The 22,956-nt window shown below is 39.4% G+C and overlaps 2 protein-coding genes across 2 annotated transcripts in view; one reads left to right on the forward strand and one right to left on the reverse strand.

Annotated features, from left to right (window-relative positions):
• Nucleotides 1–1,183: 1,183 nt before the first annotated feature.
• On the reverse strand, nt 1,184–4,057 carry LOC114363493 (ubiquitin carboxyl-terminal hydrolase MINDY-3 homolog). The gene is made up of 2 exons (XM_028319225.1): nt 3,864–4,057; nt 1,184–3,726 (listed from the first exon to the last, which is right to left on the reverse strand). Exon 2 carries the CDS (start codon nt 3,698–3,700, stop codon nt 2,342–2,344), a length of 1,359 nt encoding a protein of 452 aa, XP_028175026.1. The 5' UTR covers nt 3,701–3,726; nt 3,864–4,057; the 3' UTR covers nt 1,184–2,341.
• A 967-nt stretch (nt 4,058–5,024) lies between these two features.
• The window catches only part of crb (cell polarity complex component crumbs), a 62,172-nt gene continuing 44,240 nt past the window's right edge, over nt 5,025–22,956 (forward strand). The window contains exons 1-4 of the mRNA XM_028319231.1: nt 5,025–5,267; nt 16,396–16,553; nt 21,257–21,446; nt 22,700–22,796. Coding sequence (XP_028175032.1) covers nt 5,219–5,267; nt 16,396–16,553; nt 21,257–21,446; nt 22,700–22,796 — 494 coding nt within the window. The 5' untranslated portion in view covers nt 5,025–5,218. The remainder of the gene's footprint in view (nt 5,268–16,395; nt 16,554–21,256; nt 21,447–22,699; nt 22,797–22,956) is intronic.

A 22,956-nucleotide genomic window follows, 5' to 3' on the forward strand; every position in this document is an offset into this window, starting at 1 on the left:
TTAATTAAGTGCTGTAAAAAACCGGTAAAATCAATTGGCGAATGAAATAGTTCTATGAATGAAATTGAAATATCGATTTGTAAATGTACAAAACCTAAACCCATTTTTTGTCAATAAATATCTTACAGATACTTACCTAAAAACACGCAACTTTAACACGAGAAAACCATTATAAATTCCCAACGCCCAGAGCGGAGCGAAAAAAGACTTGTCGCGAGTTCTAAACTCAAATCCCATCGCCAGTGCCTAAGCATAAGGCTCGCCATACGCGGACAGCTTGAAGCAGCTAGTATCAACAGCTTCGATCTGCCGCAGTATAGCACAAATTACAATATTCTACGTAGTACACATACACGGAATCGCTCGAGCAGTTGCTTGCGATAGTTGCGATGCGACTAGAGTTGCGACTGTTTCGGGCGGTTAGCAGCAGAGAAGACCATGAAGTTGAAATTTTTACACACGATGTATATTTCTGTTACCACTCTAACAATAACTACTAAACACATCCAATACAAGCAACAGGTTTGAAATATTCACAGAATATTTAGTTGTATATTCACTTTAGATATTTATGAGATGGCTCATGAGAATGGAACCCCTCGTGTGCGAATCCGACTCGGCAGTCGACCGGTTTTAAGGTCCATGGTCCATCTTACTAATATTACATGCGAAAGTTAGGATGTCTGGATGTTTGTTACTCTTTCACGCAAAAACTACTGAATGGATTTTGATGAAACTTTACAGTATTATTGTTTAGAACCCAGAGAACATCTGTGACTGACTAAATTTCACGCGGGTGAAGCAGCGGGCAAAAGCTAGTTTAAGTGAAAGAAACTCCTTCCATAAAAAGTCAGCATACACTGAGCGTATTTTGGTTTAGATTAAAAATGCCCATGCTTAAAATTGCTTGAAAATTGGAGGGTAGTATGGATAAACAATAAATATTTGCTGTTGAATAAAAACCACTTTATAGTTAAAAAAGCATGTTACACTATTTATGTTATGACTAACTGAAAATATATTTTATAATTATAATCTTTATAATGCGACACTAATGTGCACAGCTATTTTACATGAGTTTGAAAAATAATATGTCAATACATAAGTGTATACTCAAGTACAAATTTTGTACAAACCAAAGTTAAAATACATTATTTATTTAAAATCACATTTTTTACAAGTTTCACAAAGGATCGTTGTTGGATCTGAAATCAAGAAGTTACTAAAAAATTAGGAAACAAAAAGAGGTGCCAGGAACCAAATCAGTTGTTGGTGATTGTAATGAAAAGAAAGAAAGAAAGATACAAAATTCATGAAGTCAAATGGTCTCATTGCATTCAAATATTGCTTTAGGATCCCACCATACAAACTACTTGTTGACAAAATATTTCTCTTGTAATCAAAAGTAACCATTTTTTACAACATACAAATTGATATTCTAAATATCTTCTATCCAATTTTTATAAAATAAAACTGTATTACAAATGTTGGTTCTACCACTTTTTAGATTTAACAATGATACAAAAGTAAATTTCCTGAGATTGCATGGCTGTTTACTGGTACAGTAAGAGGTACTTTTAAAAAATTATGAGAGCTTGTAAGGAAAATGGGGAGGCACTTAAGGAGGTAAAATCATGTAAGTACACTAATGCAAAAGCCTGCAATAACTGAAGAACAATTTAAACATGATCACCTCGTATAATAATACTTGGCAGAGCATACTAATATCTCTCACTCTTATGAAACAGCACAGCGAACAATAAGTTAGCAGTTCTATGTTTACTTGATGTCTGCTACGTCTAAGTGGATGTTAGCAAGGCCAGTGTTCATGATGTTGGTGCTGTGGGTTAGGCGACAGTGGCAACCATGACCATTCATATCGAAACACGATATATACATTTAACATAATTTTTTTTAAGTCCAATTAGGTATAGATATAATTTGTGTCACAAATTTCAACAATGGAGTTGGCTATAAAATACCATTAAATTTAACAGTTTTCACATCCGCAAGAAGCTTATTGCTTAATCGATCAGATCACTCTCTGCACAGGTAGTCCGCCGAGCTAAACTAGCTTACCCGACTTTAAACTAATTAATCCTATACAAAATGATATCATATCACTTCTAAGAGGTCACCGATTTATGCAAAATAGCTGCTCATACCAGTGCAAAGACTTCCACATGGAGCCCTCGTTTTCCGATACAATTTATACATAATACAATAAAGTAATGGAATTTTCGACACATTTTTGACATCCAATGTGTGTTTCGATACTTCCTCACTGCGTCACAGTACGAGTTCAAAGTCAAGGGTCGTCAGTGGGAGGCGGGGGCGTGCGCTAATTGAGCGAGGGCGAGTGGCCGTCGTCCCACACCACGTCGATGCTGGGCCACTTGGTCTGCAGGCACGTCAGCATGGCGTCGGCGCTGGCGGCGCGCAGCGGGCACTCCAGCAGCGCCGCGCGGCCGCCGCGGAAGCGCACGCGCGCGCCCGGGTTGGAGCGCGCCAGCCCGTTGTAGTGCTGCAGCGGGAACGTGTCGGGCGCGCCGCGCTCGCAGCCCGGGAAGAACTCGTCCATGAACGAGCTCAGCAGGATGATGCCCAGGTTCTCCGAGTCCAGCTTCCGCCGCATCAGCTCCACGTACTCGGGCTCACTCACCAGGTCCGCCGCGCACAGCACGTCTTGCAACGCCGCCGACGGTATGAAATTGTTTCCTTCCGGATCGAACGACCGGAAAATACGTTCGGCCGATTCACCGGCGGTCTCGGGTGCGGCGAGTCTTCGTTCGAGTGAAAACAACACTGTTAGATGTGTTTCGGAAGCGAGCACCCATACGGGATGTTTAGGATTCTTGTAAAATGAGCCCACCGTGCAGTATTGCATATGTTCCATTATGGTCAAGAATCCGATGTCATTTTGCCTTTCGATTCCTCGCAATCTCAGTCCCCCGACGACTTGGTCGTGGTCCCACACGTGAGCCACGGCTCGGCCCGTTAGCATCAAATTGATGAGTCCCTGAGATCCATAGCCATAAACGGAATGAATGAGAGGGTCCGACAGCTCCGCCAACTCTGCTTCCACTGTTCCTACACCCTTACTAAGAATGACACTATACAGCAGTAACAGCACACCATATTTGTCTTTCAAAATACGAATATTTCTTGTATAGAACGCTTCCACTTCAGATAACGTTTGGAACGGATGCACCTCAATCCTTCGATGGAACTGTTCAATGGCGTCACACGATTGTTCTTCTACACTGACATTGTGGTCGCTGCTGGATTCCGCATCGGTTTCATTCTTCCTATACACGGCCACATTGTACTTAGGCGCTAGACACTGGCTTAATATAGTACACACGGCCCTAACAAGCAGAGAGTTGCATTTCTCCGAAGTCAAGTCCTGAAAACTGTGTCCGGGCGTTTCGGACAGCAGGATCTTGAGCAGGAAGCCCTGCACGGGCGCGATGGCGGCGCACGGGCCGCCCTCCTGCTGGATGAGCGCGCTGGGCTCGTCGGCGCTGAACACGAAGCCCTGCGCCCAGCGCCGGAACACGTCCTCCTTCACGCCCGCGCCCCACAGCAGCCGCCGCGCGCCCGCCAGCTCGCTCTCCACGCGCGCGCTGCCGGCGCTCATGTTGCGATCCGAGAGCGTCGAACTGTCGAGGATGTCGTTGGATCCTTTCAACATTTGCATGAACGGCCGAGAGATGTCTGTGCCACCTGGAAATTAACGTCATGCGTTACGACCGCACAGGTACACGATAAAAATAATCGAGCACGTAGAAATAGATTGACGATGACGATACGTAACGGGAAAAAATATTCGATCTGCAAGATTCTAACCACGTAGTACTTACTACAATACGAAGTGCATGACTCTCGACGTCTGATAGTTATCTTATTGCTTTGTTTATCAGGTTACCCATTGGGATTGCTTCAAAAAGCATTATAAATTGTCCGTAAACTGGTAATAAAAACTTTTTATTACGTTTAGAAAAGAAAAGCTTACGACATGAAGGCTGCCATTTTTAGGAAAATAGCAGCATATTTTTTTTCATTTTATGTAATTAATTTTTATTTTTATTGTTAGAATGCCGTAAAATATCATTGCGCGCGATTAAATGCACCTTTTATTTTAATTTAATTAAATTTTTAACCATAAATGCAAGCTTTATAAATTATGAAATTAACTCAAAGCAGTAAAATATTTTGTATAAAATATGTGTAATGCATGAAATGAAACGTTCTCCATGTTTTTTTCTGTCTACTAATTTCACAGATAAAATATAACGCAGATTGTTTATAACGGTATGAAATAACGCTGAGGATTTGAAAATTCCCCCTCGATCGGGCCCACTAGAGTGAGACCACCGTGTAGGTTGGACTTTGGTCCAACACCGCGGTGGGCAACCGTCTAGTTGGGTTCGCCACTGATCGGGTCGGATCGCGAAGCCCACACTCGGTCGCGTCGGCTCGCGCACCGACGATCGCCAAACGGCTAGAGTAACTTCTGTACTCGCCACTCTACCCGGTGAAGCTGGAAAAGCTCTTCAAGCTACCAGCGCGCTTCCCTTAAAAAAAAAATAGAGGATTTGAAAGATGAAGCTTGATAATCCAACCAATGTTATAGGCTTTATTGTTGATGGACTGTTCCCAAACCTGTGTAGCTGCATAAAAATAACGAAAGGTGAGGTCAGCCGTAACGTAAGGCAGGAATTAAGCAAAAGTTGCATCGTGAAATCGTATAGTTCCAAAATACTGGACTGTCCTATCGATGACATTGACAGTGGGGCGCCACCGTCAATACCGGATCGCTGGTTCCGATTTTTGCCATGTTGAAAACCATATAGTTGAACGATGGTAGCGCCCCCCTGTCATTGAGTTTGGTGGGAGTTCAGCGTGGGTCATCTATAGTAACTGGTAACGGTATTGTTGTAACGTCCACGAAAGCAACATTCATTCGTTCCATTCATTCATGGTCCTCCTCCGTTTTTCATTCATTCAATCAATCAGTCAGTCATGAGCTGTGCAGGGTGAAGTGTCGCAAACTTTTTTTATTTTATTGTTTGTAAAGCTTTGTGTTTTTCGTATGATTTCGTTTATTTTATTTAACGTTATTTTGCCACAACCAAGTGAAATATGTTTTAGAAAACTTTGAGTGTTAATTTGATGTAGCAGTTTGTTTATGTGTGTTTTGATTATTTCGACATAAATGAAGGTGGACATAGTTTGGAGGCGACGCGCTGCCGTTAACGTCGCAGGTAAGTCGATTTTACTCGTTTTCACGAGTTTCTGCATTCACTTCTGCCACTGGTTGAACGTTGTACCTGAAAAACTGTAGTACTTGCAGTAAAGTGGATGTGCAATGTGCAGCAGTAAATGGGGCGTCTGTGAAAGGGCGAGGTGAAGGCAGGCAATTATACACTGACTAATAATAAAAACTTTGTGTAAAACCTCCTACTAGTATTTGAGTAACTAGAGCAAAAAATCAAACGATCAAATACAAAATTCTTAGGGAACATTCCTGGAACATATGATTTAGGGTCAATGCCCTGTCAAACTAAAAAATAAGTGATTTCTGATGCAGAATCTGTATCTTAGACTGAACAACAACTGTGAATCCTTGTTTTAAAAGTAATATTATATTTTTGTTTGATTACATTGCACATAATGTTTTTGTTATTTAATAAATAAATGCTTTAAAAATATTGTTTCTGGAGAGAATTAAGAAACTTGTAACATGTAGTCATAAAGTATTAGAGATACACAAATTACCTACCTACTTTTATTTAATTTCTTTATATGTAGTACCTATTAACTCACAATCATAATTTAAAAATATATCAGTAAGCATCCATAAGAGATTTATCACACACAGGTGTACTAGTTCATTTTGAATATACTGTCATGCTTGTTGACTCTCATTTGGACTAGATAGCATGTGCACAGCGAAATAATTTACAAGTGTGGCAAAAGTGAAACCCACTGGCTTGGCTCTCTCAAATGAAAGCACTCATTGTTGCTTTGGAGCCTCAACAGCAATGGAAAGTGTTTTGTTTCTACTAATCTTTAACACTTTCTGGTACTACTGTATTTAAAAAAAATAAACTACACCACCAACTACTTGCTGAAGACCTTTTGACCAATTAAAGAGGCAATGCATATTTTTTGGAAATATTTTTAAATATTTTTAATGGACTTGCCTTGATCTCTATCTTATCCCAGAAATCACCAATTATAATTTGAAAAAGTAGCAAAACAGAAAAAATATTAAAATGAAACATGATTAGAACAGATTGATAAAAAGTCTGTTAGATGTTGTAAGATTGATCTTGTGTGTTAAAAATCCATAATTATTATGTAATGTAATTACTTATCCATAAAACTTTGATGGTACATAATAATTTTGATACATAGTGCAGGTATTTATTTGTGGATTCTCGTTTTCATTCACACAGGTTCCCTCGAAAATGTTCCTTGTTTTATTCAAACAAACTTAAAAAGCCTGCAAGTAGGTACCCATCCAATCGCTGTACCGCGCGATCCCGGTATCCCGTGACGTCGTACAATACGAGATTTGCGATACCTACTGAAGGAAAGTACCTACATAGGAACTGGGTCTTGATTGAATGCTGTGGTATTTTAGAAGCCCACAAATCCCGATATTACCGTTATCTTGTCGATGTTAAGCCATTCTCGTTTCACTCCCTCTGCTCACTGGATCTCCCCAATAAATAATATGATTGAATGCTGCCTGTAGCTACTATCTTTGTGACTAGGAATAAACATTGCTTGTCCAGTTGTATATGAAGTAACATTTACAAAAGCCAAACCTCTCTTCTGGCAAGGTCAGCCATTATGGGTTGCGCTTTTTTCTCGGCCTATTGTATTCCCGTGCCTGCTCTGCCTAAAAGGGCGCGGAATGCGAGGGCAGGTTTCACCCACCTGCAGGCGCGCGCCATAGCCAGGTGTCGCCGCCAGTCGCAAGAGCAGGCCCTGTTCCAGAACAATCGATTTCATTCATATTCTAGGTATTTTGGGAAGGCTCAAGTCGAATCGGACTCTCGCATCTTTTTCTTTGTTTGGTTAATTGTAAGCTACGGTAGTCGGTAGTCGGTAGATTTGATCATGTCGTGTAGCAGATTACGGTCTTCATTCTGAAACGAAGCTTTAGAATAATATGACACGCTAAGAATAAACTCAAGCCTGTTTAAGCTTATCAAGAGGTCAGCCGAAATACGTCCTTATTTAAAAAGTCACCTGTTCATATTCGATACGATAGCAAAAAAGAAAAATAAACTAGGCAAGAAAGAAGCCTAGTTTGGCAAAGTACGACAAACGACAAGTAATTACAAGGGATTCAAGGTTAGCGTAATATAATTTTGTTGATGCAAATTGGTCTCCAAGCAACCCGCCAACCAAGCGTGACGTCAGCGCCTGCCTGCACCCCTTATTACTCATTAATCTTTGATTTTGGGTGTATTAATGCTGCAAGGAGAACTTGAATACATAATTTAGTGACACCACGTAGTTCGTTTCATCAATCTTGTTGTAAAGAATCATAAACTTGTTGGCTCAAAAAGATTTAAAAAATCGTCACTTCGTCCATTCCCGTCAGATTATAGAGATTTCTCCACCGCTACTTTAATCTGCTATTGCTATGAATTGCTCCACGTTGACTGCACAGGGTGCGCCGAACTATAAGTCATTCATAACCGGACGGTCCGAGTAAATATTCTAACTACATTATCAACTCTTAAGTCTAATCTCTTCTAACCGTTACATTCTGTAAGGTAGGTAGTAAAGCACTAAAATAGTTGTAACCAACTGACTACTGAATAATATTTATTCTTAGTTCATCTGCTCTTTAGATTCTAATGTTTACTGCAGACAAACTTCATTTTCCTTGAGCTACTAGGTATACTGTATACTTTATTTATTACGCGGAATTTTATACCACTTTGTCAAAAGCAACACCTTAGATAGAAGTAGGTATGTTCATAACTTCATAATTACCTCGGTGACCTCTTCCAGCATGAGCAAAATCACAATCATTTGGTGGATACGTTTGCGTTCATAAATAAACAATGGACGTGACGTCGCGTGTGCCTTGCGGAGTTTCACGGTGAGAGAAACGGCAGTTCTTTACCACTCTGAGTGTGTTGGGTTACAGAAACAAGAATTAAATGTTTAGTTTACTCGAAGACCTAAATGAAAGCAACTCGAGCACATGAATAAGACAATGGATTGCCAAAACGGACATTGTGTAACTTATTCGAGCGTCTGCGAACTGGTTCTCCGCCGGTTAACGAGCTGTAGTGCATTCTGCTGTGTATTCGACTAGTGACTAGATGCATCTTACTTTGACTTCCAATTAACTCTATAATGAGCTGCTAATAAAGTCAATTTAGAAAAGTGCACGAACTTGTCGTGTAAAACAAAAAAGTCGTTTCCTTCCCGTACATGGGAAAGATAGCTTGTTTTGAGAAAAAAAACTTTCATCTTTAAACATAAATTCAAAATGCCAAAGTATTTGCTACATTAAAGCGTCCCATAAGTCGTTAAGTATAAAAATATTAATATATCGTGAAAACTAGACAAGCTAATTTAAAAAGTCATGGTTCAAGTGGATTTTGTTACAGGCGTTACGGCTGCCGGCACTTGACATTTTTTTCCCTAATGAGTTTGTTATGTTCTTCTTCTGAGAAAGCAGTTATAACGGCACTGGATGGGGATTGTGATTTCACGTGTGTCGAGCGATAACGACGAGATCAACGTACTCGAGTGCGGCATCCATAATTCCCTTTAGCATCCACTTCAAACTCATAAACGTCATGAGAACCTTTTCTACTTGAGTTCCTCCTCATGATTTGCCATTGTTACTTGTATGGTTTATGCCGCTGCTATAGTGTTTCCAATTATTTTAATTGTCTAATGTCTCGGAGCGTATTTAATTTGAGTTAGAGGCGAGGTGGAAAGCGTGTTATTTTCGGGGCCAGCAGTGCCACGCGGGTCGACCTGTACTTCGTAGTAACGTTGTACTAGCTAGCTAGCACTAGCCTGTGCTATGTAGAGGCCAGCCAAACAGCCCCGCCCTGCAGCCGGTGCACCGGCCGGGTTCCATGGCGGAACAATATTATTATATCGCGTATTGATTTCCAGTGCACTCTGTTTTGCCTGGTGGGACTGGATCTCCGCTTTCACGTGTAACGTACAAACAAGCCTCATGGTTTTCTATTTGTGCTCTGTATTGACTGAAATCGTAAAATATTCTCTCGCTCGAGAATTTATTGATCAAAGTTGCCGTTTTGTTTTGTGTTTTAAAAGGTCGCCAGTCAAGTATTTTTATTTTTTACAATATTTTAACCAATAATAGTCCAGTCATTATAGTAAGTTCACCTCGGAATTCGAGATACCCAGCTGTAAGTCTGTAAATACGTGTATATTGACACCCTAAAAGTTGTCTCAAAACCTACATATGGTAGGGTGTAAGCAACTATTAAATGGCAATGCCAGATTTTGTATGGAAAGTGGCGTCTTTTTTTTTTCGCGCGGCCATCGACCAAACTTTGTTTTTTGATTACAAAATAGTGTAATAAACCAAACTTACTATGGCATGTATACCTCTAAACTCAGTCTGAACTGAGTTACGAGCATTAGAAGTTTGATGATTTTCATACTAGATTTGCTTTTTGTGCGCAAGTTTTGTAAGAAATTGCAACAAAATAATGCGCTATTTTTTTGTTGCGCTGATTCTGCTCCATACTGTTGTCTGGAGCCTTTAATNCGCTTATAATAAAAATGAGACCGCTCGGACACCGAGCCCACAGCGTGGTAGGGGTGGGGTTGCCCGCTCTTTTGTTTTTTACTACTACTACGCTGAATATTGTGTGCGGATTGGGTTGTCGTACAGGGGTACTACATGGTAAAATAAATCTCGGAGGCGAAAGCAGGATAATAGGGTGTCAATATACAAGTATTTACAGACTTACAGCTGGGTATCTCTAATTCCGAGATTCTTACCTAATTTAAGCTTAAATGACTGGACTATAATCTATGACAAATTGTTAGGTTTATACAATATCTCATTATTCGTACACCATTGTACACTTTTTCCACTTGTTTCATTATGAGACATTATTTGAAAATATAGACATCCCAACTTATGAATAATCTAAAGTAGCTTTATCGGTTTAGTATAAAAATCCCACCAAGAACCTAATTATGTTAGTGGTGTTTCTACTGAGTGAGACCAACTACATAATTTTAAATTTCTTTGGGTTTGGCAAAGTCATCATCAGCTACATAAACCACTAGGCAGCTCAGACATATCTGTGGTCAGTAGTTAGTTAAGAATGTTAGCTTCTACTTCTATGGGTTGAGTAAGATCTATGGGAGTACAATCTATTGTTTTACTTCTCGAACCGTAAGGAACAGTGCATGAGCACTGCGATGGTGTCGCGGCGACAGACTGCGAGTCGCGCAACGGCACCGCACTACCGTTACATTAGCTGTGGCCCACGACAAAGACATTGGATTTGCTCTGACAGAAGAACTGGTTAAGCAAATGTAGCTAAAAATACAATAACCCTAATAAGAGATTGGGTCCTACTCGCATGAATGCTGTTGATTGTCAGGGTATGTTATGCTAATGAGCTTCTAATCTTGCGGCTTTCCAAGTCATGTCTTTTCAGTTTCATGCGATTCAAAATTTCTTCACCATTCTACCAGATTTTGTCACCGTATATAGCTGGATATATCTAGCAATAGATCTATCCAGCTACTTCCAGCAACCATAACTTGCTGCATGGATACGTCCACATCTTAAGATATTTTATAATGATATTGTTGGGATCGCTACCGCATCAGTGTTTGACTTGGAAGTTGGTGTTCGTTTTACTCGAGCACACTCTTTCCACGATTGTTATTTTGCTCCAAAAAGGAATGCAGTTTGTCCGCGTGTTGTTTTATTATTCTGCCTACCTACCTCTTGTTGTATTGTTGACAACCTCAAATTCTGTAGAAATTTTTAATCGAGAAACATCAATGTTCGTAGATTTGGCGGGAGCGTGAAGGCCGCTATTATGGTGGATTAGATTCGCTAGATAGTGGCTGTGTAGTAGCCAATTTTAGTCATACAGCGTAAAATATGTCCAATTGTGGGCAAATGAAAGAATTACATTAGAAAGCTGTTGGTACTGAAAATTTCAATAAAAGTGAGTACGGTTACGGAACTAATATTCCGTTCTATGAGCTCCATTGCCTCCGTATTTTGTCACTTATTAGCAGTTGCTGTGAAAGTGGGAATGCCCGATGTGAACTCTTAATCAGAGTCCGTTAAATGTAGTCATTGGTTTCCGGAAGGCGAAGGCACAGGCCGGTGACTCACGCGCCGGTGTGCGGCGCTACCTGCCTGCGTGACGTCACCGCGCCGCTATGCGCATGACATGGGCGATGAATGACTTGAAATCGACTTGCCCGATAAACTTTTATTGTGTGTGAGAGATACTTAAAACTGCATTATAGTATTCTTTTGTCGATAGCTTTTGTAGATTCTTTAGTGGAGGGTTTTCCCAATTTGTTTACGTCCAGTTCAAATCAGCCGAATCGAGACGTTCTACAACGGCTGAGGTTGTATGTAACGGCCTATTGTTGTGTCGAATAACAATAGTATCTTATCAGCCTTGCGTGTGTGGCAAGAGAGTTCACTTTGGCTGGTGGTACCACATTACAGTGGTCGCGTTACTGCGAATGTCGCAACTCGCAAGTGCAGCCTCGCTCGCGTCGGCGCCTACGCCGGCTGCGGCGGCGGAGCGGAGGCCTAAGGCTGACAATTCTATTAGCGGCCCGCTACTCCTCCGAATAATAGAGGTTCACGGCTATGTCGCTGGGAATCTGAAAACAATTTGCCTCTGTTATTTTGCTTACAGTTCTTCGCTCCAATTTTGCGCTTTGTTATCGTTCCTGGCTAACGGTATCGGTATTACACGAGTATGAATGACTTTACTTGCCAGTTTCATTATGAATACATTCCAGCTTTGAACTCAAGTATCTTCTAAGGCCATATTTTTTGTTTATTTTTGAAATAACTAAGAACGCGTTTGCGATTCATAGTTCCATGACGAATGAACTGAGTGTGCAAAAACCGAGTTCTCAATAGAATACATCAGTACCTCTTGACAACCACACATCCGCCCGTTGTTCTAGCTAGTACGCTGCTAAAACTTCAAAACTCTTGGTCACTGGTATATCTCCATTTTGGTATTATTGTACTGTGTGTAATTGTCTCAAGAGTAGATGATACACTGTTCCTGTCGTCTTCAATTGGTAATTGTTCGTCTTCTACCATTGATAAATTCGGTTGCATTGCATCAAGCATCGGTTGGCGGTGCAGTCATTGACAGCAGTCGCAACAGCCGCGAGCGTTGCGTGCCAGCGCTCGCGCAACGCACGCGTGTCGCTGATATGCCGTGCAATTGCATGCAGTCGAGAATTTTATTGACACGCGATTAACATATCCCACGGCTCGATAGACTGGTTGTAGACTTGTTTTTGCTATACATGTACATGAATGCATTAGATTAATTGCAACGTCTACAGAAGTTGTGGCGAAAGGTAGCTAGATTAGCTTGTGCTTGTATTTTTGATCTATTACAGAAAGTACCTAATGCATACAATCTATGTTCATCTTCTAGGTCCAATAGCCCCTCGTAAGAATCCAAACTAAATATTCGCGTTATCCTTGAGGCACTCATTTTTTGACTAACGGATTCATAAAAAAAAAAAACATACGGGTCGAATTGAGAACCTCCTCCTTTTTTGAAGTCGGTTGAAAAACTTACAAATAAGTTTTCAAGCGCTTACATAAAATGATGAACAGCCGTTGAAAAAATATAGCCGGCTAAGTGGCTCTACTATTAAAATGCTCCCACGACTGAAACAGACTTCAAAGATTGTATAGGACGGATCTTAGACATTGTTAGTAATGATACAGTCATCGCATTTAATTAAACTTGCCGTTACTTTGTCTCTTTAGTTTTAGAAAGATACGGTTAAATTAAAATTGGTGGAATTTCTGCGAAGTGATAGTGCGGTACCATGCAATATACTGCACAGTTATGGATTAGACACGGATCGACGACAGACTCGACGTTTTCTAATCGATAAGAGCTTTCATCGCTTGTGAATTGAGTTGCGTGTATCGATGTTGAGCGGCGCGAATCGATCGTAACTCGATTACGCAGGTGCTGTGGTGTCCCTAATTGGATTCCTGGAGCATCACCGGAGTCAAGGAACTGAGTGACATTGGCCGCTGGCCAGCTCTATGCAGCCGTCGTAAGATTTCTACAAACTAAATTAAATACCCTTTGTACAATTTAAACATGGTGGTCACTCTGCTATACTAAATTAGTTTTCTCTAAACTTCTTTCACTTAAAGGTTCTTGTTAACATGCAGTATCAGATATGTAATTAAAAACCTACTTATTTGAGACTTTAATGATGGTTTATTTCTTAAATATGAATTTAAAACTTACTATTAAACATTTTCAAACAAGTCTACTAAGTCTATCCCGTGAGTTTTGTTTAAGTATAGTCTTTGGCTAGTTATACATAGTTGTTTAAGCATAAATGCACCTTCCGATGTTATAATGTGGTATTGTTGTGGTGACAGGTATCGCAGTAAGCAATAATTAATTCTACGCACGCATACATTTTGTTCTTATGGGTACAACACACATAATATAAAGTTTAGTCACCCAGTACGAATTTGGTGATGGTAGTTCATATTGGAAACAAGACATCGCCAAACTACAGGAAATAGAGTAATTCAATGTGTGTGCAAACATGAATAACGGATTAAATATTTTAACTAGGTATTATAGTTATGTAAATGAATGTGGGAGACAAAGCCTGTTTATATTTTTTTTTTTGGCATGTATTTAAATGATCTTTTTTAATTAGCTAAAATGGCAAATAAAAAAATCTAAATGGTCATCTATTTTAATGATTGATCCTCTTTCTTTGAGACATATAATAAATGAAATCGATCGATATTTTAACCTCTTTTGAACTACGCAAAAAAATTTTGAGACGTAAAAATTATATCTGATCGTTACTTGTTGGTCCTCAAAAATAAGAGAAATGAGCACCAAATATTCAATATTGTGATACTTTTTTAAATAATTTGATTTGTATAAATTATTTTTTTGTCTATATCAAATAATCTTCAAAATAATTATGTTATGGTACTTATTTTTATTAAGTTGTAGTCAAAGGATGGAAACTATTTAAAGGCACCTGATGTTCAAAGATTTATTTTTTATTAAAAAAGCATACTTAACACGTTCACACTGCGTTATCGGGTCGAATTGACCTTAGGTGCTGGATGCGTTGCTGCGGGATGGATATATTCGGTCTTTTCAGTAGTACGAAAAATAAATATTGTTTTGCAATTGTTTCGTCAAACACAGTAAATATTTGGAAAAAAAACTTATCAGGTCCTTACGACCCGATGTCGCACTAAAAGTAAAAAAATATCGTTTAGTACTTTTATCGGGTCTAATCGACCCGTTGACAGATGACTCTATGGTCACTGATCACGGTCGAGATCGGTATACTAAGAGAAAATCACCCTTGCGATTTGAAAAAATAAATAAAGAGGTAAAAATTATGATGTCAGGTTCAGGGATGCCAGAAGTATAAAATTATTTTACATAGCGCTTCTAGTCCCAAACTAAGCACAGCTTGTAATTTAAACAAACATGGCAATGTACCATTCTGCTTGCTTATTGGCCGCTAAGCCCTTGGCCAACTCAGTAAACGACCAATGACGGACGATTGTCACTCAACCACAAAGTACCGAGTAAATTAAGAGATATTTTTTAATTAAAAATATTAACCAATAATATTTTTAGTTAGATCAAATATATTTTATAGTTAAGTTATACTTAGATCGAAATGTATTTATTAGATGATCAATATTAAAAGGCAAACTTGATATAAAAATCATCAAATAAATAAAATTAAAGATCAATAACTAAAAAAGAGGATCAAATATTATTTTTGTTTACTAAATATTAAAAGAGTATGTTAAACATAAATATTATGTTACCTTAAATGAAGATCATTCATAATTTATCCGTAGATCAACTAATATAGACCCAAACATTATTAAAAAGATAAAATATAATAAAAAACATCATTTATTTTTAAAAGTGCACATACAAAAAAGATCAATTAGTTTTTAGAGGATCAAATAATATTGTCCCTTTTTTTTTTATGCATAACAAGGCAGTTATTTTACCACAATCGCACTTGATGTTAAGTGGGATGCAGTCTAGGATGGTACATAATTACATATCTGCCCTGTAAGTGCCTATTCACTCTCGCCTTGAAAATGCCCGGATTATAGTCTTCGGGAAAGACAGCAGCAGGCAGCGAATTCCAGTCCCTAGCTGTTCGCATTATATGTAGGTATAAAAGAGTCATCGAAGCGCTTAGTGCGAGCTGGTGGAATGTCAACAATATAGGGATATTTGGTTTACCTAACTAAACTTAGGTGATACTTTCTGTGCCTTTCAATTCTAGAATAGAATCATGTCTAGAAAGTTATTTAAACTTTACTTATTAGTGGTATAATACAATCATCATCATCATCATCATCATCATCATTTCAGCCATAGGACGTCCACTGCTGAATAATACAATATTATACTTATGAATTCATTCAAAAATGATTAACTATCTTTTTATTAAAAAAATATTACAACTTGAAACATTAAAAAACATGCGTGTGTACTGTAGGAATAAATTAATACATATTTTATCTCATGTTACTTAATAAGTATTTATTATTTAATTTAATTGTTGAGGACAAGAATAAGGAAAAATTAACAATACAATTCAGGAAAATACACGGTTAAATAATTGCAAATCAGAATTAATAAATTGGTAATTGATATGATTACGTAATTTATCAATTTGGTACGTATTTACCGAGTTAGAAGTCTTTATTATCCTGTTACCAGTAAGTCCGCTCGGAGGCTGCGGTACTGTTGCAAGATGCGGGTCTCACGTTGTGTTCAGCAGCAGTAAATCCTTAACCTTAACCGACTAACAATGTAAAATAACTCGTACTGCGTAGGTACCATGTATCTTTATACAACAGAGTCCACTATTCCCCAGTCGACGAAGCACATGATGTCGTGCCCTGCTTGCCCAAATAACTGCACGCAGGAAGATATAATGAAGGCTACTGACACCGCCACTCTTGTGGCAGAGTTTTGGGCTGACGCTGTGTAGGTTTGTTGTCGACACGACAAGAAGAAGAAGAGTCCACTATAAAAAAATAATGAGCACATCGTTAACCTGTGTTCGTCATTGTTGCAGGCAGCTTGGCGCTGCTGCTATGGGCGGCGACGGCGCGCGCGGCGGACCCGCTGGGCCCGTCGGACCGGCCCGAGGCTTACTTCAACGGCAGCTCCTACATCCACCTCTCCCGCCCCATATCGCTCAAGCAACTCGTAGGACTTAGCTTTAGGACTTGCGTTGGTGAGTATTGTAGTCTTCATTCAATTAGGTTTTTGCTGGTTATAAAATTGTATGATTGACAAATGAATATGGCTACCAATAACTTGCTCTTGTTTGAGAGACACTTGAAGGCATCAGGTAAATGAAATCACGGGAACTGAAAGCGATCATAGGAAAATGGCGGTTAATCAGACTTGCGTATGTAACTACCTGGACGTAGGCACACTTGTATTTTTAATCCAATTTATCATGGAATTGATTGGACGTTCAAAGAGGGCATAGCGGATCGGAATTTGATACCTACAACGAAGCTGGCAGTTGGCTCGGACAGTCTTTTATTAGGCGTATTTCCAAAATCAAAACAAATGGACTGGCAGTAATGTAATTTCTTTGGAATAATCTCGATTCTGGTGGCCGCTTTTCCATAATGATTTCCATTGGCCACCAACGTCCGTGGTCCTCCAACTCGTCACGTTGTGCAATCGGAAAAGTGTCCGCCGACCACGGCCTCTAACCGCAGCCAGACGACCGCCAACGGTGCTGTGATCGACTCAATTCTAGCGGCACGTAAAAAATGCACCGCTCGCTCTGACATAACTTCAAATATTTGCTATTATAATTTAACTGCCTTCCTTTTGTAATGTAACTAACTAAACACCATCATGTACCTACGTACAATCAGCGTTGTATGACTCATATTCATTAGTGATGTGATAATTATAGCAATTTATGGCCAGACCAAATGCAATTACTAGTAAAATCACGCTGATTGCTATTAAGTTGCGGCCCAAAGCAGTTGTGGTTGTATGATATTTTCTGAAAAGAAAAAAACTTATAATCTCATCAGAACGAGATGTACCTTGTGGCCTTAAAGTTTAAAAACAAATGTGACTTTTTAAGCGGCACAAGTGCGAGATGGAATTGCATTGCAATGTACTTGACTCGGACGAGTTATTTCCACTAATTTGGAAACACCCAGACAACTTTTTTCCTTATTACAATGACTATAAGGCATACGGGTCAAAATCAGACTTTCTGTTGCCAACGTACACAGCCTTAGCCAAAGGTCGCACGAGGCTTGCTTTCATTTCACGTCACAAAAACTATCGCGGTTGCGGTGTCGCATCTCGGAAGTGAAAATATTCACCCCCTCCCGCCACGGGATTCCTTACAAGGACAGATTAAGGCGATNCCTTAAGAGCTCTACAAAATTTCTGATAATACAATCACCTTCGACGGTGACGTTGGCCCTGAAGAAAATCCATCGCACCATCAAAAAAATATCAAAATTGCATCACGAGCCAGTTGGAGCGGACATCAATCAAATTGTCGTGTCTTGAAACTCATTACGAGGCTGCATCTGCGATTTTTTGCTGATCAAGCGCATGCGTGCAACTAGCGCTACTGCACGGCCGCGGCGCCGGAATGCCGCAAATGAGAATATATCGGCATTCATTTGACACTTGCCCTACTCATAAATACGTACTATTGAGGTCATTAACAGAATAATAGTAACATTGCTGGCTTTGCTTTGTTTAGGTAAACAGCGTTATTTCAGACCATCCAAAACTACATGAGTAAAATAACATACGAGTGCAATAATATGTATTATGTACCTTTGGAGAATGATTGTGATAACATTTATTTAGAGATTTCCATCAAAATAACACACTTAGTGGACTATTACATAGCACATTACTCCAACCTGAAAATTGATTTTGAACTCCACTAACCCCTTGCCGTTAATGTAAAATTGATAACTTTTACAGTTGAATAACAGCACTGCGATGCTATCTGTTGAGAGTTGAGACCTCAAACCCAGCGACAACTTAGAATGTGTGCAGTTGCATCATTGCCTGGTGCGCAAGTTCAGATTAGCCGGAGCCGGCTCGGGCCGGGCCCGCGTCGGCGTCGTTACGTCACTTGCGTCACGCTCGCGGTGCGCGCGCGCCTGCTCGGCTCACCGTAATCTGCTGGGAATTATGTCGCATACCAGTTATTGAACCGCACATTATCATAATATCGCTCTGATATTGAAATATCTGTAATGTTTCCAATCGGAAACCCGTTTCAACCTCCAATCCAGCGTTAAATCAACTTACGTTTCTCAAATTACCTTTTCGATAAGCCCGTGATGCAACGCCATGCCTAATGCCTCAGATAAAAGCAAATTATTGTTAGCACAAGGCTGATTTGACTATTATTACATGGCATATTAATTCAATTAATTCAACGCGAATCAGTTTCGCATGATAATACTCGTAATGTCGATTAACATTAATCCGATGTGTACCTACTCAACCGCATGTTTCATTTCGCCACGCATTTCATATTTCATTTTGCATTATAGAGGACTCGTGCAACTCATCATCGAACATAGGTACTTCAGCTTACATTAACCCGCTCCACGGTGTGGCTTCCGTCTTCCGAAGAAGTAGTAACCGTAACGATACCTTGAGGTCGTTAGGGATCACTACTGCTAGTGAATTGCCATTATTACCAGCTGACATTTATTTTGATAACCGTGAAGAATAACGAGAAACTTTCGCTGTGGTGTTATGATGTTATTTGAGACGGCATCAAATATTATATTACCGACCATTATTGTCCATGCTCTGAATGTTACTTGTCAGATGTTTTAGTCAACGTAAAAGTATCGATTACTACTTCTTTGAGATATTGGAATACCTTAATTGATACCATTGTCTCACTGACGCATCCAGTCTGTGTTCCAGACACCGTCCATTAGCCGTAGAATAGAACCCGCCCACTAATTACTGCATTCTAGCAAAGTATTTTGTTTTACCATACACGCCCATTGTTCTAAGCCAGTGTTGATACAAACGACTAACGTTTTCCATTATGTTTCCGAAGGGTCACTGCTAGTCACCTCCCTTCTAAGTAGGCCATGTGATGATATCTTCACTTTCATCATGTACGATGTTTGTTGTAGATGACACAGCTGTTGTTTCAATAAAGTGACACGAGCTATAACAAATTCACTGCCTCACATGTGAGACTAATAAGAATTATTCGTGCTTGATCATCCTTTGTTCTAGCGAGTATAAACGTTTATGGCGAAAACTTGTAGTACTCAGATACTATTCAAGTTCCTTTTGTTATTGCACGTGCCCATTTTTATTGCGAATAAATTGTCACCTTCATGACATTTGCGCATTTATGACCATGTGTACGAGGGCGGCACTGAAAATTTCGGGAATCAAGGGAGTGAAACAACATTACTATTTAAAAATGTATTTATTGCTTTTTAAAGTATTCTCCGCGAAATTTGACACATTTTTCCATACACGAAACCAATCATTGAAGCAACCACTGCATTCGGAAGTTTGGGTCTCCAAAATGGCCGTTTTGTAGGCTTCCACAGCTTCTTCAGGTGATGAAAATCTCTGACCACGCAATTTATTCTTTATTTTAGGGAAAGTATAGAAATCATTAGGGCTTAGGTCGGGGCTGTACGGCGGATGGACTAATAATTCTATGTTTTCTTGCTCTAAAAACTCTTTTGTTCAGTGCGCGGTGTGAGAACTCGCATTGTCGTGATGGAGGATGATGCGGCGGTTGCAGTTCTCTTTACGGAGTTCAGAAACGACCTGTGGCAAACAAATGCTAGCATACTAATCTGCATTAACCGTTCTTTGTCCCCCAAGAGGAATAGTCGCAACATGGCCGGTTTTGGAGACAAACGTGGCCACCATTTTTTTTGCAACACTCCGTGAACGAACTATTTTTGTTGGCTTTAATTCATTTTCGAACACCCAAACTCGTGACTGGTTTTTTTTTTTTTTTTTTTTCCTCTTAATGTTAATTAGTCAGACTACTACGGATTACTTCTTCAAGCTTCGACGTACTTGTATTTTAAAAGTGTTTTTTGAGCAAGTAAACAGATCAAGATTTGATAGTTTTTAGTCAGCACGCGAACGGGTTTTGACTTAAGTAGTTGTGTTATGAACGATGTTATATGGATTTATTTTTTAATTTGAAATATAAAGTAAAAACACAATATGAATATTTAGGAACTCTATTGAATCACTGTTACGTATTAAACTTAAATTGTATTTATTGTTACGTAAGCTTTGTATAAAATTTTATAAATTAAGTTTTGCTCAATAAAAGAGAATTAATGATTTTCAACAACAAAATTATCGATTTTGTTAGACATAATTGAATCGAATCAAGATGTAACAAACAGATTTATACGTAATTTCTACTTTCACTTCAGCTGCTTGTGAATTTTGATGAGGTAGTTCAATCAACTGCAGAAGTCTATTGTTCTGAGACATTTTTCGATCTCAGATAACTGTACAATACATAAATACAGTCTAAAAACCAGGGATAGTAGATTCTAATTAGCTCTGTAACTAAACTAAGTAAGGGTAATTTAGCATTGCTTAAACGTAGCATTAGGTTGTGACTTGTGACCTGACCTGACCGTAGGTTTGCGGTGTGCAGTCCATCTTAGACTTGTACCTTAATTTTTTATTTGCAATATTTACATATTTCAAAACAAAATAAATTCGTATCACAAGCGCTAATTAAGTTGCAATATTTAGATATTCCAAAAAGAAGTAACTGTGTATACCTGTGACTGAGTTAATTATACGCACCATGTGTTTTTAACCAAGTTAAAAATGTATGCACTGACAAACATGTGATTTTGTTGGTGTACCTAATAATAAATAAACAACGTGTGTGTGCGTAGGTGATCTCGAACGTGACGTGGAACCCGGAGCTGCTGTCGCCGGAGGCGCTGGAGGCGGGCGGCGCCGTGCTGCTGGTGGGCAACGTGTTCAGCGGCTGCATCCACGAGGGCCCGCAGCTCGAGTTCCACGCCGCCGCCGCGCAGTTCCGCAACGTGCACTTCGGACACTGCCCGCTCACCACCGACGAGTGTCAGTATACTCATTCAACTCATTTATTTTCAACCGACTTCAAAAAAGGAGGAGGTTCTCAATTCGACCCGTATGTTTTTTTTTTTTTTCTATGTTTGTTACGCGATAACTCCGCCAATTATGAACCGATTTGAAAAAATCTTTTTTTGGCGTATAGGTAATACCTCAAGGGTGGTCCCATTTAAATTTAATAATAGAAAAAACAACCCCCAAGGGTGGAAAATTGGGGATGAACTTTTTTATACGCAATATCTCCGCCGATTATAAATCAATTTGAACGATTATTTTTTTGTTGAATAGGTATTATCAAAAGGGTGGTTTCATGCGAATTTGAAGAAAATATTTCACCCCCAAGGGTGGAAAATTGGGGATGAACTTTTTTATACGCAATATTTTCAATTTTTAGTTTTTTTTTGTGTTCACGCATTTGAAGTCGGTTTTATTTTTTTAAAAAGTTAATTATTGCAAGTAGGCTTTTAATACTGTTAGGGCTATATTTCACCGGGACACCATGGCGGCGCAACCAGTCGCCGGCTACCAACAAAATGTATGCAGCTTTGCGCAACCAAACGGACACCAGGTGAGTAACTCTCTATAGAGCTGCATACATTTTGTTGGAAGCCGGCGACTGGTTGCGCCGCCATGGTGTCCCAGTGAAATATAGCCCTTACACGTTCCAGTATTAACCCTACCATTACAATTGCTTCGGGACAATAAATGGAAGCAGCGCAAGAAACTCAGTCACTATTATCCCTTCGTGTCAATTAATGAAGTCCACTGCTGGACAAAGGCCTCTCCCATTCATTTCCACAACCACCGATCCTGCGTTGCCCGCATCCAGATATTTCCCGCGACCTTTACCAAATCGTCGATACAACTCTGCTTGTACTTGTGTCTGTCTTGTTGGTTGTCCTAAATAAATAAATAAAATAAACCTAATGGGAGACCTGCCCACACTACGTTTTCCGACTAGCACTAGTTAACATTGCTAATCTGCAATTAGATCTTGCTCTTGACCTTTGGTGATCTTTCCTAATTACATTAACACTTTTTTAAATAATTGACAAAGCTTCTGATCAACTAGCTAGTCTACACATGAGTTTATGTTTCATCAGCTGCCCGCCCAACTAGCCGGTACCCGACCAATTTTGTACCCTGCCTCTCATATGTAGTTGTAGATCTTTCTTTAATGCCAAATGCCATTGATGTAGGTTCAAAAGTACGTGTGAATTATAACGGTTTTTATTTTGCAGGCAAAGACAGAAAAGACGTTTTAAGAATCCCACCTAAAGACCACTGTTACAATGAACCCTGCTTGCGACACGGAACGTGCATATCACGACATGACCGGTGAGTGTTATCTACTAATAATTGTTCCACTAGCAAGGCAAGAGCTTGATTTAACAATTTAACTGTGAAAATTATTTTACTTTATTAAAATATTTTTTTTGGATAATTTTTATATTCGCTAAGTGTCTCATCGTATTCTATGGCAATGTGTTCTTATCTT

This window comes from Ostrinia furnacalis, unplaced genomic scaffold (assembly GCF_004193835.3).
Source record: "Ostrinia furnacalis isolate ACB-3 unplaced genomic scaffold, ASM419383v2 OfSCF7157, whole genome shotgun sequence".
In the NCBI taxonomy this organism is placed as follows: domain Eukaryota; kingdom Metazoa; phylum Arthropoda; class Insecta; order Lepidoptera; family Crambidae; genus Ostrinia; species Ostrinia furnacalis.